The sequence below is a fragment of the Telmatherina bonti genome (genome assembly GCF_933228915.1).
Source record: "Telmatherina bonti genome assembly, chromosome: 5".
Taxonomy (NCBI): domain Eukaryota; kingdom Metazoa; phylum Chordata; class Actinopteri; order Atheriniformes; family Telmatherinidae; genus Telmatherina; species Telmatherina bonti.
The window spans coordinates 39,675,993-39,691,437 of NC_136623.1; the positions used below are offsets into that span (position 1 = coordinate 39,675,993).

Sequence of the window (15,445 nt, forward strand, 5' to 3'; positions counted from 1 at the left end):
TAAATTACTGTTAAGTAGTACTACTTTAGTAAATGACAGTTAGTAATACTACTGTAGTAAATGACTGTTATTAGTACTACTGTAGTAAATGACTGTTAGTAGTACTACTGTAGTAAATTACTGTTAAGTAGTACTACTGTAGTAAATGACTGTTAAGTAGTACTACTGTAATAAATGACTGTTAGTAGTACTACTGTAGTAAATGTCTGTTAAGGAGTACTACTGTAGTAAATGACTGTTAGTAGTATTACTGTAGTAAATGACTGTTAAGTAGTACTACTGTTGTAAATGAGAGTTAGTAATACTACTGTAGTAAATGACTGTTAAATAGTATTACTGTAGTAAATTACTGTTAGTAGTACTACTGTAGTAAATGACTGTTAAGTAGTACTACTGTAGTAAATGACTGTTAAGTAGTATTACTGTAGTAAATGACTGTTAAGTAGTACTACTGTAGTAAATGACTGTTAGTAGTACTACTGTAGTAAATTACTGTTAGTAGTACTACTGTAGTAAATGACTGTTAAGTAGTACTACTGTAATAAATGACTGTTAGTAGTACTACTGTAGTAAATGTCTGTTAAGGGGTACTACTGTAGTAAATGACTGTTAGTAGTATTACTGTAGTAAATGACTGTTAAGTAGTACTACTGTAGTAAATGACAGTTAGTAATACTACTGTAGTAAATGACTGTTAGTAGTACTACTGTAGTAAATTACTGTTAGTAGTACTACTGTAGTAAATGACTGTTAAGTAGTACTACTGTAGTAAATGACTGTTAGTAGTACTACTGTAGTAAATGACAGTTAGTAATACTACTGTAGTAAATGACTGTTAGTAGTACTACTGTAGTAAATGACAGTTAGTAATACTACTGTAGTAAAAGATTGTTAGTAGTACTACTGTAGTAAATGTCTGTTAAGTAGTACTACTGTAGTAAATGACTGTTAAGTAGTATTACTGTAGTAAATGACAGTTAGTAATACTACAGTAGTAAATGACTGTTGAGTAGTACTGCTGTAGTAAATGACTGTTAGTAGTACTACTGTAGTAAATGACTGTTAGTAGTACTACTGTAGTAAATAACTGTTAAGTAGTACTACTGTAGTAAATGACTGTTAAGTAGTACTACTGTAGTAAATGACTGTTAAGTAGTACTACTGTAGTAATGACTGTTAAGTAGTACTACTGTAGTAAATGACTGTTAAGTAGTACTACTGTAGTAAATGACTGTTAGTAGTACTACTGTAGTAAATGTCTGTTAAGTAGTACTACTGTAGTAAATGACTGTTAAGTAGTACTACTGTAGTAAATGACTGTTAGTAGTACTACTGTAGTAAATGACTGTTAAGTAGTATTACTGTAGTAAATGACTGTTAGTAGTACTACTGTAGTAAATGACTGTTAAGTAGTACTACTGTAGTAAATTACTGTTAAGTAGTACTACTGTAGTAAATTACTGTTAGTAGTACTACCGTAGTAAATGACTGTTAAGTAGTACTACTGTAGTAAATTACTGTTAGTAGTACTACTGTAGTAAATGACTGTTAGTAGTACTACTGTAGTAAATGTCTGTTAAGTAGTACTACTGTAGTAAATGACAGTTAGTAGTACTACTGTAGTAAATGTCTGTTAAGTAGTACTACTGTAGTAAATGACTGTTAAGTAGTACTACTGTAGTAAATGACAGTTAGTAATACTACTGTAGTAAATGACTGTTAGTAGTACTACTGTAGTAAATGACAGTTAGTAATACTACTGTAGTAAATGACTGTTAGTAGTACTACTGTAGTAAATAACTGTTAAGTAGTACTACTGTAGTAAATGACTGTTAATTAGTACTACTGTAGTAAATGACAGTTAGTAATACTACTGTAGTAAATGACTGTTAGTAGTACTACTGTAGTAAATGACAGTTAGTAATACTACTGTAGTAAAAGACTGTTAGTAGTACTACTGTAGTAAATGTCTGTTAAGTAGTACTACTGTAGTAAATGACTGTTAAGTAGTATTACTGTAGTAAATGACAGTTAGTAATACTACTGTAGTAAATGACTGTTGAGTAGTACTACTGTAGTAAATGACTGTTAGTAATACTACTGTAGTAAATGACTGTTAGTAGTACTACTGTAGTAAATAACTGTTAAGTAGTACTACTGTAGTAAATTACTGTTAAGTAGTACTACTGTAGTAAATGACTGTTAAGTAGTACTACTGTAGTAATGACTGTTAAGTAGTACTACTGTAGTAAATGACTGTTAAGTAGTACTACTGTAGTAAATGACTGTTAGTAGTACTACTGTAGTAAATGTCTGTTAAGTAGTACTACTGTAGTAAATGACTGTTAAGTAGTACTACTGTAGTAAATGACTGTTAGTAGTACTACTGTAGTAAATGACTGTTAAGTAGTATTACTGTAGTAAATGACTGTTAGTAGTACTACTGTAGTAAATGACTGTTAAGTAGTACTACTGTAGTTAATTACTGTTAAGTAGTACTATTGTAGTAAATTACTGTTAGTAGTACTACCGTAGTAAATGACTGTTAAGTAGTACTACTGTAGTAAATGACTGTTAGCTGTACTACTGTAGTAAATGACTGTTAGTAGTACTACTGTAGTAAATGTCTGTTAAGTAGTACTACTGTAGTAAATGACTGTTAGTAGTACTACTGTAGTAAATGTCTGTTAAGTAGTACTACTGTAGTAAATGACTGTTAAGTAGTACTACTGTAGTAAATGACAGTTAGTAATACTACTGTAGTAAATGACTGTTAGTAGTACTACTGTAGTAAATGACAGTTAGTAATACTACTGTAGTAAATGACTGTTAGTAGTACTACTGTAGTAAATGACAGTTAGTAATACTACTGTAGTAAATGACTGTTAAGTAGTATTACTGTAGTAAATTACTGTTAGTAGTACTACTGTAGTAAATGACTGTTAAGTAGTACTACTGTAATAAATGACTGTTAGTAGTACTACTGTAGTAAATGTCTGTTAAGGGGTACTACTGTAGTAAATGACTTTTAGTAGTACTACTGTAGTAAATTACTGTTAAGTAGTACTACTGTAGTAAATGACAGTTAGTAGTACTACTGTAGTAAATGTCTGTTAAGTAGTACTACTGTAGTAAATGACTGTTAAGTAGTACTACTGTAGTAAATGACAGTTAGTAATACTACTGTAGTAAATGACTGTTAGTAGTACTACTGTAGTAAATGACAGTTAGTAATACTACTGTAGTAAATGACTGTTAGTAGTACTACTGTAGTAAATAACTGTTAAGTAGTACTACTGTAGTAAATGACTGTTAAGTAGTACTACTGTAGTAAATGACAGTTAGTAATACTACTGTAGTAAATGACTGTTAGTAGTACTACTGTAGTAAATTACTGTTAGTAGTACTACTGTAGTAAATGACTGTTAAGTAGTACTACTGTAGTAAATGACTGTTAGTAGTACTACTGTAGTAAATGACAGTTAGTAATACTACTGTAGTAAATGACTGTTAGTAGTACTACTGTAGTAAATGACAGTTAGTAATACTACTGTAGTAAAAGACAGTTAGTAGTACTACTGTAGTAAACGTCTGTTAAGTAGTACTACTGTAGTAAATGACTGTTAAGTAGTATTACTGTAGTAAATGACAGTTAGTAATACTACTGTAGTAAATGACTGTTTAGTACTACTGTAGTAAATAACTGTTAGTAATACTACTGTAGTAAATGACTGTTAGTAGTACTACTGTAGTAAATAACTGTTAAGTAGTACTACTGTAGTAAATGACTGTTAAGTAGTGCTACTGTAGTAAATGACTCTTAAGTAGTACTACTGTAGTAATGACTGTTAAGTAGTACTACTGTAGTAAATGACTGTTAAGTAGTACTACTGTAGTAAATGACTGTTAGTAGTACTACTGTAGTAAATGTCTGTTAAGTAGTACTACTGTAGTAAATGACTGTTAAGTAGTACTACTGTAGTAAATGACTGTTAGTAGTACTACTGCAGTAAATGACTGTTAAGTAGTATTACTGTAGTAAATGACTGTTAGTAGTACTACTGTAGTAAATGACTGTTAAGTAGTACTACTGTAGTAAATTACTGTTAAGTAGTACTACTGTAGTAAATTACTGTTAGTAGTACTACCGTAGTAAATGACTGTTAAGTAGTACTACTGTAGTAAATTACTGTTAGTAGTACTACTGTAGTAAATGACTGTTAGTAGTACTACTGTAGTAAATGTCTGTTAAGTAGTACTACTGTAGTAAATGACAGTTAGTAGTACTACTGTAGTAAATGTCTGTTAAGTAGTACTACTGTAGTAAATGACTGTTAAGTAGTACTACTGTAGTAAATGACAGTTAGTAATACTACTGTAGTAAATGACTGTTAGTAGTACTACTGTAGTAAATGACAGTTAGTAATACTACTGTAGTAAATGACTGTTAGTAGTACTACTGTAGTAAATAACTGTTAAGTAGTACTACTGTAGTAAATGACTGTTAAGTAGTACTACTGTAGTAAATGACAGTTAGTAGTACTACTGTAGTAAATGTCTGTTAAGTAGTACTACTGTAGTAAATGACTGTTAAGTAGTACTACTGTAGTAAATGACTGTTAAGTAGTATTACTGTAGTAAATGACTGTTAAGTAGTACTACTGTAGTAAATGACAGTTAGTAATACTACTGTAGTAAATGACTGTTAGTAGTACTACTGTAGTAAATGACTGTTAGTAGTACTACTGTAGGAAATGTCTGTTAAGTAGTACTACTGTAGTAAATGACTGTTAGTAGTACTACTGTAGTAAATGACTGTTAGTAGTACTACTGTAGGAAATGTCTGTTAAGTAGTACTACTGTAGTAAATGACTGTTAAGTAGTACTACTGTAGTAAATGACTGTTAAGTAGTACTACTTTAGTAAATGACAGTTAGTAGTACTACTGTAGTAAATGTCTGTTAAGTAGTACTACTGTAGTAAATGACTGTTAAGTAGTACTACTGTAGTAAATGACAGTTAGTAATACTACTGTAGTAAATGACTGTTAGTAGTACTACTGTACTAAATGACTGTTAAGTAGTACTACTGTAGTAAATGACTGTTAAGTAGTACTACTGTAGTAAATGACTGTTAAGTAGTACTACTGTAGTAAATGACTGTTAAGTAGTACTACTGTAGTAAATGACTGTTAAGTAGTATTACTGTAGTAAATGACTGTTAAGTAGTACTACTGTAGTAAATGACAGTTAGTAATACTACTGTAGTAAATGACTGTTAGTAGTACTACTGTAGTAAATGACTGTTAGTAGTACTACTGTAGTAAATGTCTGTTAAGTAGTACTACTGTAGTAAATGACTGTTAAGTAGTACTACTGTAGTAAATAACTGTTAAGTAGTACTACTGTAGTAAATGACAGTTAGTAGTACTACTGTAGTAAATGTCTGTTAAGTAGTACTACTGTAGTAAATGACTGTTAAGTAGTACTACTGTAGTAAATGACAGTTAGTAATACTACTGTAGTAAATGACTGTTAGTAGTACTACTGTAGTAAATGACAGTTAGTAATACTACTGTAGTAAATGACTGTTAGTAGTACTACTGTAGTAAATAACTGTTAAGTAGTACTGCTGTAGTAAATGACTGTTAAGTAGTACTACTGTAGTAAATGACAGTTAGTAGTACTACTGTAGTAAATGTCTGTTAAGTAGTACTACTGTAGTAAATGACTGTTAAGTAGTACTACTGTAGTAAATGACTGTTAAGTAGTACTACTGTAGTAAATGAATAAGTAGTACTACAGTAGTAAATGAATGTTAGTAGTACTACTGTAGTACATCATTGTTAATTAGTACTACTGTAATAAATGACAGTTAGTAGTACTACTATAGTAAATGACTGTTAAGTAGTACTACTGTAGTAAATCATTGTTAAGTATTATTACTGTAGTAAATGACTGTTAAGTATTATTACTGTAGTAAATTACTGTTAGTAGTACTACTGTAGTAAATTACTGTTAAGTAGTACTACTGTAGTAAATGAATAAGTAGTACTACTGTAGTAAATTACTGTTAGTAGTAGTACTACTGTAGTAAATGACAGTAATACTACTGTAGTAAATGACTGTTAAGTAGTACTACTGTAGTAAATTACTGGTAAGTATTATTACTGAAGTACATGAGTGTTAAGTAGTATTACTGTGGTACATGACTGTTAGTAGTACTACTGTAGTACATGAATGTTAAGTAGTACTACTGTAGTACATGACTGTTAGTAGTACTACTGTAGTACATGAATGTTAGTATTACTACTTTAGTACATCATTGTTAAGTAGTACTGCTGTAGTAAATGACTAAGTAGCACTACTGTAGTAAATGACTGTTAGTAGTACTAGTGTAGTAAATTACTGGTAAGTAGTACTACTGTAGTAAATGACTGTTAGCAGTACTAGTGTAGTAAATTACTGGGATGTAGTACTACTGTAGTAAATGACTGTTAGCAGTACTAGTGTAGTAAATTACTGGTAAGTAGTACTACTGTAGTAAATGACTGTTAGCAGTACTAGTGTAGTAAATTACTGGTAAGTAGTACTACTGTAGTAAATGACTGTTAGCAGTACTAGTGTAGTAAATTACTGGTAAGTAGTACTACTGTAGTACATGACTGTTAAGTACTACTACTGAAGTAAATGACTGTTAACTAGTTCTACACTAATAAATGACTGTTGGTGGTACAACTGTAGTAAATGACTGTTAGTAGTACTACTGTAGTAAATGACTGTTAAGTATTATTACTGTAGTACAAGATTGTTAGGTAGCACTAATGTCGTAAATTACTGGTAAGTGGTAGTACTGTAGTACATGACTAAGTATTACCACTGTAGTAAATGACTGTTAACTAGTTCTACTCTAGTAAATGACTGTTGGTAGTACTACGGTAGTACATGACTGTTAAGTAGTACTACTGTAGTAAATGACTGTTAGTACTACTATTGTAGTACATGATTGTAAGTATTACTACTGTAGTAAATGACTGTTAGCAGTGCTTGTGTAGTAAATTACTGGTAAGTAGTACTACTGTAGTAAATGACTGTTAAGTAGTATTACTGTGGTACATGACTGTTAAGTAGTACTTCTGTGGTAAATTACTGGTAAGTAGTAATACTGTAGTAAATGACTGTTAAGTAGTACTACTGTAGTAAATGACCGTTAACTAGTTCTACTGTAGTAAATGACTGTTAAGTAGTACTACTGTAATAAATGACAGTTAGTAATACTACTGTAGTAAATTACTGTTAGTAGTACTACTGTAGTAAATGACTGTTAAGTATTATTACTGTAGTACAAGACTGTTAGGTAGTATTATTGTAGTAAATTACTGGGAAGTAGTACTACTGTAGTATATGACTTAGTAGTACTACTGTAGTACATGACTGTTAAGTAGTACTACCGTAGTAAATGTTAGTTTCTTTCCTCTTATCCATATCACGTCCACTACAATGTAAACACAGAAGCGAGTGAACCATGTGACGTGTGGCGTGACGTTGTGGGTTACAGCAAGCATAGTGCGTCTAAACCGATCTTAACAATAAATTTCTTTTGAGGTGACTTCTTAATTTTTCTTTTATTAAGATGAGCAAATATAAGCTGTAATATGTGGTGAAGTAGTGGGAAGGCACACTGGTTGCCGGTAAAAGTCCTGGTACACACCATACGCTGAAAAAAATAGTCCCGATACGCAAAGGGATAGAATTTAAAAGTGCTGGTACTGTGTACTGCTGCGCACCGGCCCACTTAAAGCACTGGTTATGATCTATTTTTATGCGTTCATCATAGTTTTCAGCAGCTGTTGTCATGGAGATGTTTTTTTTCAGATTTTGCGCAGCGGGAGTAAACTAGCCTGGTAAAAACCCTTTCTGTCGCGTGGCCCCCTTTATGAACGCTGTGGCTACGCCCGTGCTGGTTCAACCTTCAGGCTGCTTTACTTTGAAGGGGCTGACCGGAAGTCCACGTGAGCTCGCGGAGCTTGGCAGTCAGTCCGCGTGCACAGCAGCAGGTCAGCTTGCTTTCTGCTCCATCGCTTCCTCTTGGCGCTGCGGGGCGCTGCGGGAGGCGTGAGGAGCCCGAGGAGCCCGACTCCCGCCCCCCCCCCCCCCCCGCCCCCCCCCCCCCATGGCGGAGCGGATCAGACGGAGCCGCTCCTGATGGGACACCATGTTGGCTGAACTTTTCTGCTCGGACCCGGACATCTTGTCCCTCCGGACCGGGTCGTAGCGCACTTTGTTCTGGTCTCGTGCTCCAGCAGGACGCGCGGCCGCCTGCGTCAGGCGGGTTTGGTCCCGCACGGTCCCGCAGCGGCTCCACGCAGAGCGACCAGAGCATGGGGGCGAAGCAGAGCAGCTCTCCTGCTAGCCCAGCTGCTAACGGACGGACCAGAGCATACTCCGGGTCCGACCTGCCCTCCTCCACGTCCGGCAGCGGCGTCCGGAGCGCCGCCGCCGCGGGGGTCATCTCCCCCGGACACGCCGCCTCCAGAGGCTCCGGAGCCGCGTCCGGCAGCAGCCAGCCAGGACTGGGGGCCAGGGCCAGGTCTGCGGGGGGCTCCGGGACCAGTACCAGACCTCAGTCCAGCATCCACATCCCGAACAGTTCGCCGGAGTCCGGAGGCAGCAGCCCGGAGGAGGCGGCGGGCAGGGGGCGCGCGGGCGGCGTGCACGAGGCTCCGCGGCTGCTGGTGGGCTCCTTACCAGCTCACCTGTCCCCTCATCTGTTCGCAGGTAAGACCTGCTGGGTCAGACAGGTCACGGCACCTCAGACTGGTCAGTTCCCAGTTCCTCCACCGGTTTTAAACTGGTTTATAAACCCGAAGTGTGAACAGCGTGATCCGGATCCTGCTGCTGGTTTCTCAGCTGCTTTTCTACTGGTTTCAGGTCTGAACCTTAGCTCAGGGACTGGTGTCAGGGACTGGTCTCAGGAACTGGTGTCAGGAACTGGTCTCAGGAACTGGTCTCAGGGACTGGTCTCAGGAACTGGTCTCAGGAACTGGTGTCAGGAACTGGTGTCAGGGACTGGTGTCAGGGACTGGTCTCAGGAACTGGTCTCAGGAACTGGTGTCAGGGACTGGTGTCAGGGACTGGTCTCAGGAACTGGTGTCAGGGACTGGTGTCAGGGACTGGTCTCAGGAACTGGTCTCAGGGACTGGTCTCAGGAACTGGTCTCAGGGACTGGTCTCAGGAACTGGTGTCAGGGACTGGTCTCAGGAACTGGTCTCAGGGACTGGTGTCAGGGACTGGTCTCAGGAACTGGTCTCAGGGACTGGTGTCAGGGACTGGTCTCAGGAACTGGTGTCAGGGACTGGTGTCAGGGACTGGTCTCAGGGACTGGTGTCAGGGACTGGTCTCAGGAACTGGTGTCAGGGACTGGTGTCAGGGACTGGTCTCAGGGACTGGTGTCAGGAACTGGTCTCAGGAACTGGTCTCAGGGACTGGTGTCAGGGACTGGTCTCAGGAACTGGTGTCAGGAACTGGTGTCAGGAACTGGTGTCAGGGACTGGTGTCAGGGACTGGTCTCAGGAACTGGTCTCAGGGACTGGTGTCAGGGACTGGTCTCAGGAACTGGTGTCAGGGACTGGTCTCAGGGACTGGTGTCAGGGACTGGTGTCAGGGACTGGTCTCAGGAACTGGTCTCAGGGACTGGTGTCAGGGACTGGTCTCAGGAACTGGTGTCAGGGACTGGTCTCAGGGACTGGTGTCAGGGACTGGTGTCAGGGACTGGTGTCAGGGACTGGTCTCAGGGACTGGTGTCAGGGACTGGTCTCAGGAACTGGTGTCAGGGACTGGTCTCAGGGACTGGTGTCAGGGACTGGTGTCAGGGACTGGTCTCAGGAACTGGTCTCAGGGACTGGTGTCAGGGACTGGTCTCAGGAACTGGTGTCAGGGACTGGTCTCAGGGACTGGTGTCAGGGACTGGTGTCAGGGACTGGTCTCAGGAACTGGTCTCAGGGACTGGTGTCAGGGACTGGTCTCAGGAACTGGTCTCAGGAACTGGTGTCAGGGACTGGTCTCAGGAACTGGTCTCAGGAACTGGTGTCAGGGACTGGTGTCAGGAACTGGTCTCAGGGACTGGTCTCAGGAACTGGTGTCAGGGACTGGTCTCAGGGACTGGTCTCAGGAACTGGTGTCAGGAACTGGTGTCAGGGACTGGTGTCAGGGACTGGTCTCAGGAACTGGTGTCAGGGACTGGTCTCAGGAACTGGTGTCAGGGACTGGTGTCAGGGACTGGTGTCAGGGACTGGTCTCAGGAACTGGTGTCAGGGACTGGTGTCAGGGACTGGTCTCAGGAACTGGTCTCAGGGACTGGTGTCAGGGACTGGTGTCAGGAACTGGTCTCAGGAACTGGTCTCAGGAACTGGTGTCAGGGACTGGTGTCAGGAACTGGTCTCAGGAACTGGTCTCAGGGACTGGTCTCAGGAACTGGTGTCAGGAACTGGTGTCAGGGACTGGTCTCAGGAACTGGTGTCAGGAACTGGTGTCAGGGACTGGTCTCAGGAACTGGTGTCAGGGACTGGTCTCAGGAACTGGTCTCAGGAACTGGTGTCAGGAACTGGTCTCAGGAACTGGTCTCAGGGACTGGTGTCAGGGACTGGTGTCAGGAACTGGTCTCAGGAACTGGTGTCAGGAACTGGTCTCAGGAACTGGTCTCAGGGACTGGTGTCAGGGACTGGTGTCAGGAACTGGTCTCAGGAACTGGTCTCAGGAACTGGTGTCAGGGACTGGTGTCAGGAACTGGTCTCAGGAACTGGTCTCAGGAACTGGTGTCAGGAACTGGTCTCAGGGACTGGTCTCAGGGACTGGTCTCAGGAACTGGTGTCAGGAACTGGTCTCAGGAACTGGTCTCAGGGACTGGTGTCAGGAACTGGTCTCAGGAACTGGTGTCAGGAACTGGTCTCAGGAACTGGTCTCAGGGACTGGTCTCAGGAACTGGTCTCAGGGACTGGTGTCAGGAACTGGTCTCAGGAACTGGTCTCAGGGACTGGTCTCAGGGACTGGTGTCAGGGACTGGTCTCAGGAACTGGTGTCAGGAACTGGTGTCAGGAACTGGTCTCAGGGACTGGTCTCAGGAACTGGTGTCAGGAACTGGTCTCAGGGACTGGTGTCAGGAACTGGTCTCAGGAACTGGTCTCAGGAACTGGTCTCAGGGACTGGTGTCAGGGACTGGTGTCAGGAACTGGTCTCAGGGACTGGTCTCAGGAACTGGTCTCAGGAACTGGTGTCAGGAACTGGTCTCAGGAACTGGTGTCAGGAACTGGTCTCAGGGACTGGTCTCAGGAACTGGTGTCAGGGACTGGTGTCAGGGACTGGTCTCAGGAACTGGTGTCAGGGACTGGTGTCAGGGACTGGTGTCAGGGACTGGTCTCAGGAACTGGTCTCAGGAACTGGTGTCAGGAACTGGTCTCAGGGACTGGTGTCAGGGACTGGTGTCAGGGACTGGTCTCAGGAACTGGTGTCAGGAACTGGTGTCAGGAACTGGTCTCAGGGACTGGTCTCAGGAACTGGTCTCAGGGACTGGTGTCAGGGACTGGTCTCAGGAACTGGTCTCAGGGACTGGTGTCAGGGACTGGTGTCAGGAACTGGTCTCAGGAACTGGTGTCAGGGACTGGTCTCAGGAACTGGTCTCAGGAACTGGTGTCAGGGACTGGTCTCAGGGACTGGTCTCAGGGACTGGTGTCAGGAACTGGTCTCAGGAACTGGTCTCAGGGACTGGTGTCAGGAACTGGTCTCAGGAACTGGTGTCAGGGACTGGTCTCAGGAACTGGTCTCAGGAACTGGTGTCAGGGACTGGTCTCAGGAACTGGTCTTAGGAACTGGTGTCAGGGACTGGTCTCAGGAACTGGTCTCAGGAACTGGTGTCAGGGACTGGTCTCAGGAACTGGTGTCAGGAACTGGTCTCAGGAACTGGTCTCAGGGACTGGTGTCAGGGACTGGTCTCAGGAACTGGTCTCAGGAACTGGTGTCAGGAACTGGTCTCAGGGACTGGTCTCAGGAACTGGTCTCAGGGACTGGTCTCAGGAACTGGTGTCAGGAACTGGTCTCAGGGACTGGTGTCAGGAACTGGTCTCAGGGACTGGTGTCAGGAACTGGTCTCAGGGACTGGTGTCAGGAACTGGTCTCAGGGACTGGTGTCAGGGACTGGTCTCAGGGACTGGTGTCAGGAACTGGTGTCAGGAACTGGTGTCAGGGACTGGTGTCAGGAACTGGTGTCAGGGACTGGTCTCAGGAACTGGTCTCAGGAACTGGTCTCAGGAACTGGTGTCAGGGACTGGTCTCAGGAACTGGTGTCAGGGACTGGTGTCAGGGACTGGTGTCAGGAACTGGTGTCAGGAACTGGTCTCAGGGACTGGTCTCAGGAACTGGTGTCAGGGACTGGTGTCAGGGACTGGTCTCAGGAACTGGTGTCAGGGACTGGTGTCAGGGACTGGTCTCAGGAACTGGTCTCAGGAACTGGTGTCAGGAACTGGTCTCAGGGACTGGTGTCAGGGACTGGTCTCAGGAACTGGTCTCAGGAACTGGTGTCAGGAACTGGTCTCAGGGACTGGTGTCAGGGACTGGTCTCAGGGACTGGTCTCAGGAACTGGTCTCAGGGACTGGTGTCAGGGACTGGTCTCAGGAACTGGTCTCAGGGACTGGTCTCAGGGACTGGTGTCAGGGACTGGTCTCAGGGACTGGTGTCAGGGACTGGTGTCAGGGACTGGTCTCAGGAACTGGTGTCAGGGACTGGTCTCAGGAACTGGTCTCAGGAACTGGTGTCAGGGACTGGTCTCAGGGACTGGTGTCAGGGACTGGTCTCAGGAACTGGTCTCAGGAACTGGTCTCAGGGACTGGTGTCAGGAACTGGTCTCAGGAACTGGTCTCAGGGACTGGTGTCAGGGACTGGTCTCAGGAACTGGTCTCAGGAACTGGTGTCAGGGACTGGTCTCAGGAACTGGTCTCAGGAACTGGTGTCAGGGACTGGTCTCAGGAACTGGTGTCAGGAACTGGTCTCAGGAACTGGTCTCAGGGACTGGTCTCAGGAACTGGTCTCAGGAACTGGTGTCAGGAACTGGTCTCAGGGACTGGTCTCAGGGACTGGTCTCAGGAACTGGTCTCAGGAACTGGTCTCAGGGACTGGTGTCAGGAACTGGTCTCAGGGACTGGTGTCAGGAACTGGTGTCAGGGACTGGTCTCAGGAACTGGTGTCAGGGACTGGTCTCAGGAACTGGTCTCAGGAACTGGTGTCAGGGACTGGTCTCAGGGACTGGTCTCAGGAACTGGTGTCAGGAACTGGTCTCAGGGACTGGTGTCAGGAACTGGTCTCAGGGACTGGTGTCAGGGACTGGTCTCAGGGACTGGTGTCAGGAACTGGTGTCAGGAACTGGTCTCAGGGACTGGTCTCAGGAACTGGTGTCAGGAACTGGTGTCAGGGACTGGTGTCAGGAACTGGTGTCAGGAACTGGTCTCAGGGACTGGTGTCAGGAACTGGTCTCAGGAACTGGTCTCAGGGACTGGTGTCAGGGACTGGTCTCAGGAACTGGTCTCAGGAACTGGTGTCAGGGACTGGTCTCAGGAACTGGTCTCAGGGACTGGTCTCAGGGACTGGTGTCAGGGACTGGTCTCAGGGACTGGTGTCAGGGACTGGTGTCAGGAACTGGTCTCAGGAACTGGTGTCAGGGACTGGTCTCAGGAACTGGTGTCAGGGACTGGTGTCAGGAACTGGTGTCAGGAACTGGTCTCAGGGACTGGTCTCAGGAACTGGTCTCAGGGACTGGTGTCAGGGACTGGTCTCAGGAACTGGTCTCAGGGACTGGTGTCAGGGACTGGTCTCAGGAACTGGTGTCAGGAACTGGTCTCAGGGACTGGTGTCAGGAACTGGTCTCAGGAACTGGTCTCAGGAACTGGTGTCAGGAACTGGTGTCAGGAACTGGTCTCAGGGACTGGTCTCAGGAACTGGTGTCAGGAACTGGTGTCAGGGACTGGTGTCAGGAACTGGTGTCAGGAACTGGTCTCAGGGACTGGTGTCAGGAACTGGTCTCAGGAACTGGTGTCAGGGACTGGTCTCAGGAACTGGTGTCAGGAACTGGTGTCAGGGACTGGTCTCAGGAACTGGTCTCAGGAACTGGTCTCAGGGACTGGTGTCAGGGACTGGTCTCAGGAACTGGTCTCAGGGACTGGTGTCAGGGACTGGTCTCAGGAACTGGTGTCAGGAACTGGTGTCAGGGACTGGTGTCAGGAACTGGTCTCATAGGAGACCACTTTAACCACACAACTAGCAGGTTACGTGTTTCTGTCCATAAATACTCTTCATGATTATTGATTATTGGCACGTCCCACTTTGAGCTGCATCATGTTTCTATTTTACACACTTATAAACATGAAATGAGGGTCATTCAGCTTTCAGAACATTGTCTTGGTTTCATTTATTCATCCTCACCACTTAGTCCGAGTAAGGGTGGCGGGGAGCTGGAGCCTATCCCAGCTGGCTCTGGGTGAGAGGCAGGGGACACCCTGGACAGCTCGCCGGGACACACAGACACACACAGGGACACACAGGGACACACAGACACACAGAGACACACAGTGACACACAGACACACAGAGACACACAGGGACACACAGGGACACACAGAGACACACAGGGACACACAGAGACACACAGGGACACACAGGGACACACAGGGACACACAGAGACACACAGGGACACACAGGGACACACAGAGACACACAGGGACACACAGAGACACACAGGGACACACAGGGACACACAGACACACAGAGACACACAGGGACACACAGAGACACACAGGGACACACAGGGACACACAGAGACACACAGGGACACACAGACACACAGAGACACACAGGGACACACAGAGACACACAGAGACACACAGGGACACACAGAGACACACAGAGACACACAGGGACACACAGACACACAGAGACACACAGGGACACACAGAGACACACAGGGACACACAGAGACACACAGAGACACACAGGGACACACAGAGACACACAGAGACACACAGACACACAGAGACACACAGACACACAGGGACACACAGGGACACACAGACACACAGAGACACACAGGGACACACAGAGACACACAGGGACACACAGAGACACACAGGGACACACAGACACACACAGACACACAGGGACACACAGGGACACACAGACACACAGAGACACACAGGGACACACAGAGACACAGAGACACACAGGGACACACAGAGACACACAGAGACACACAGGGACACACAGACACACAGAGACACACAGAGACACACAGGGACACACAGAGACACACAGGGACACACAGAGACACACAGAGACACACAGGGACACACAGAGACACACAGAGACACACAGGGACACACAGAGACACAGAGACACACAGAGACAC

The 15,445-nt window shown here is 44.3% G+C and overlaps 1 protein-coding gene across 2 annotated transcripts in view; it reads left to right on the plus strand.

Annotated features, from left to right (window-relative positions):
• Positions 1-8,213: 8,213 nt before the first annotated feature.
• Positions 8,214-15,445, plus strand: part of znrf2b (zinc and ring finger 2b) — a 38,558-nt gene continuing 31,326 nt past the window's right edge. For both annotated transcript variants that reach the window (XR_013771304.1, XM_079240199.1), the window contains exon 1: positions 8,214-8,777. Coding sequence is in view for 1 of the 2 variants with exons in the window: in XM_079240199.1 (XP_079096325.1) it covers positions 8,381-8,777 (397 nt within the window). In the remaining variant the exon portion in view is untranslated. The remainder of the gene's footprint in view (positions 8,778-15,445) is intronic.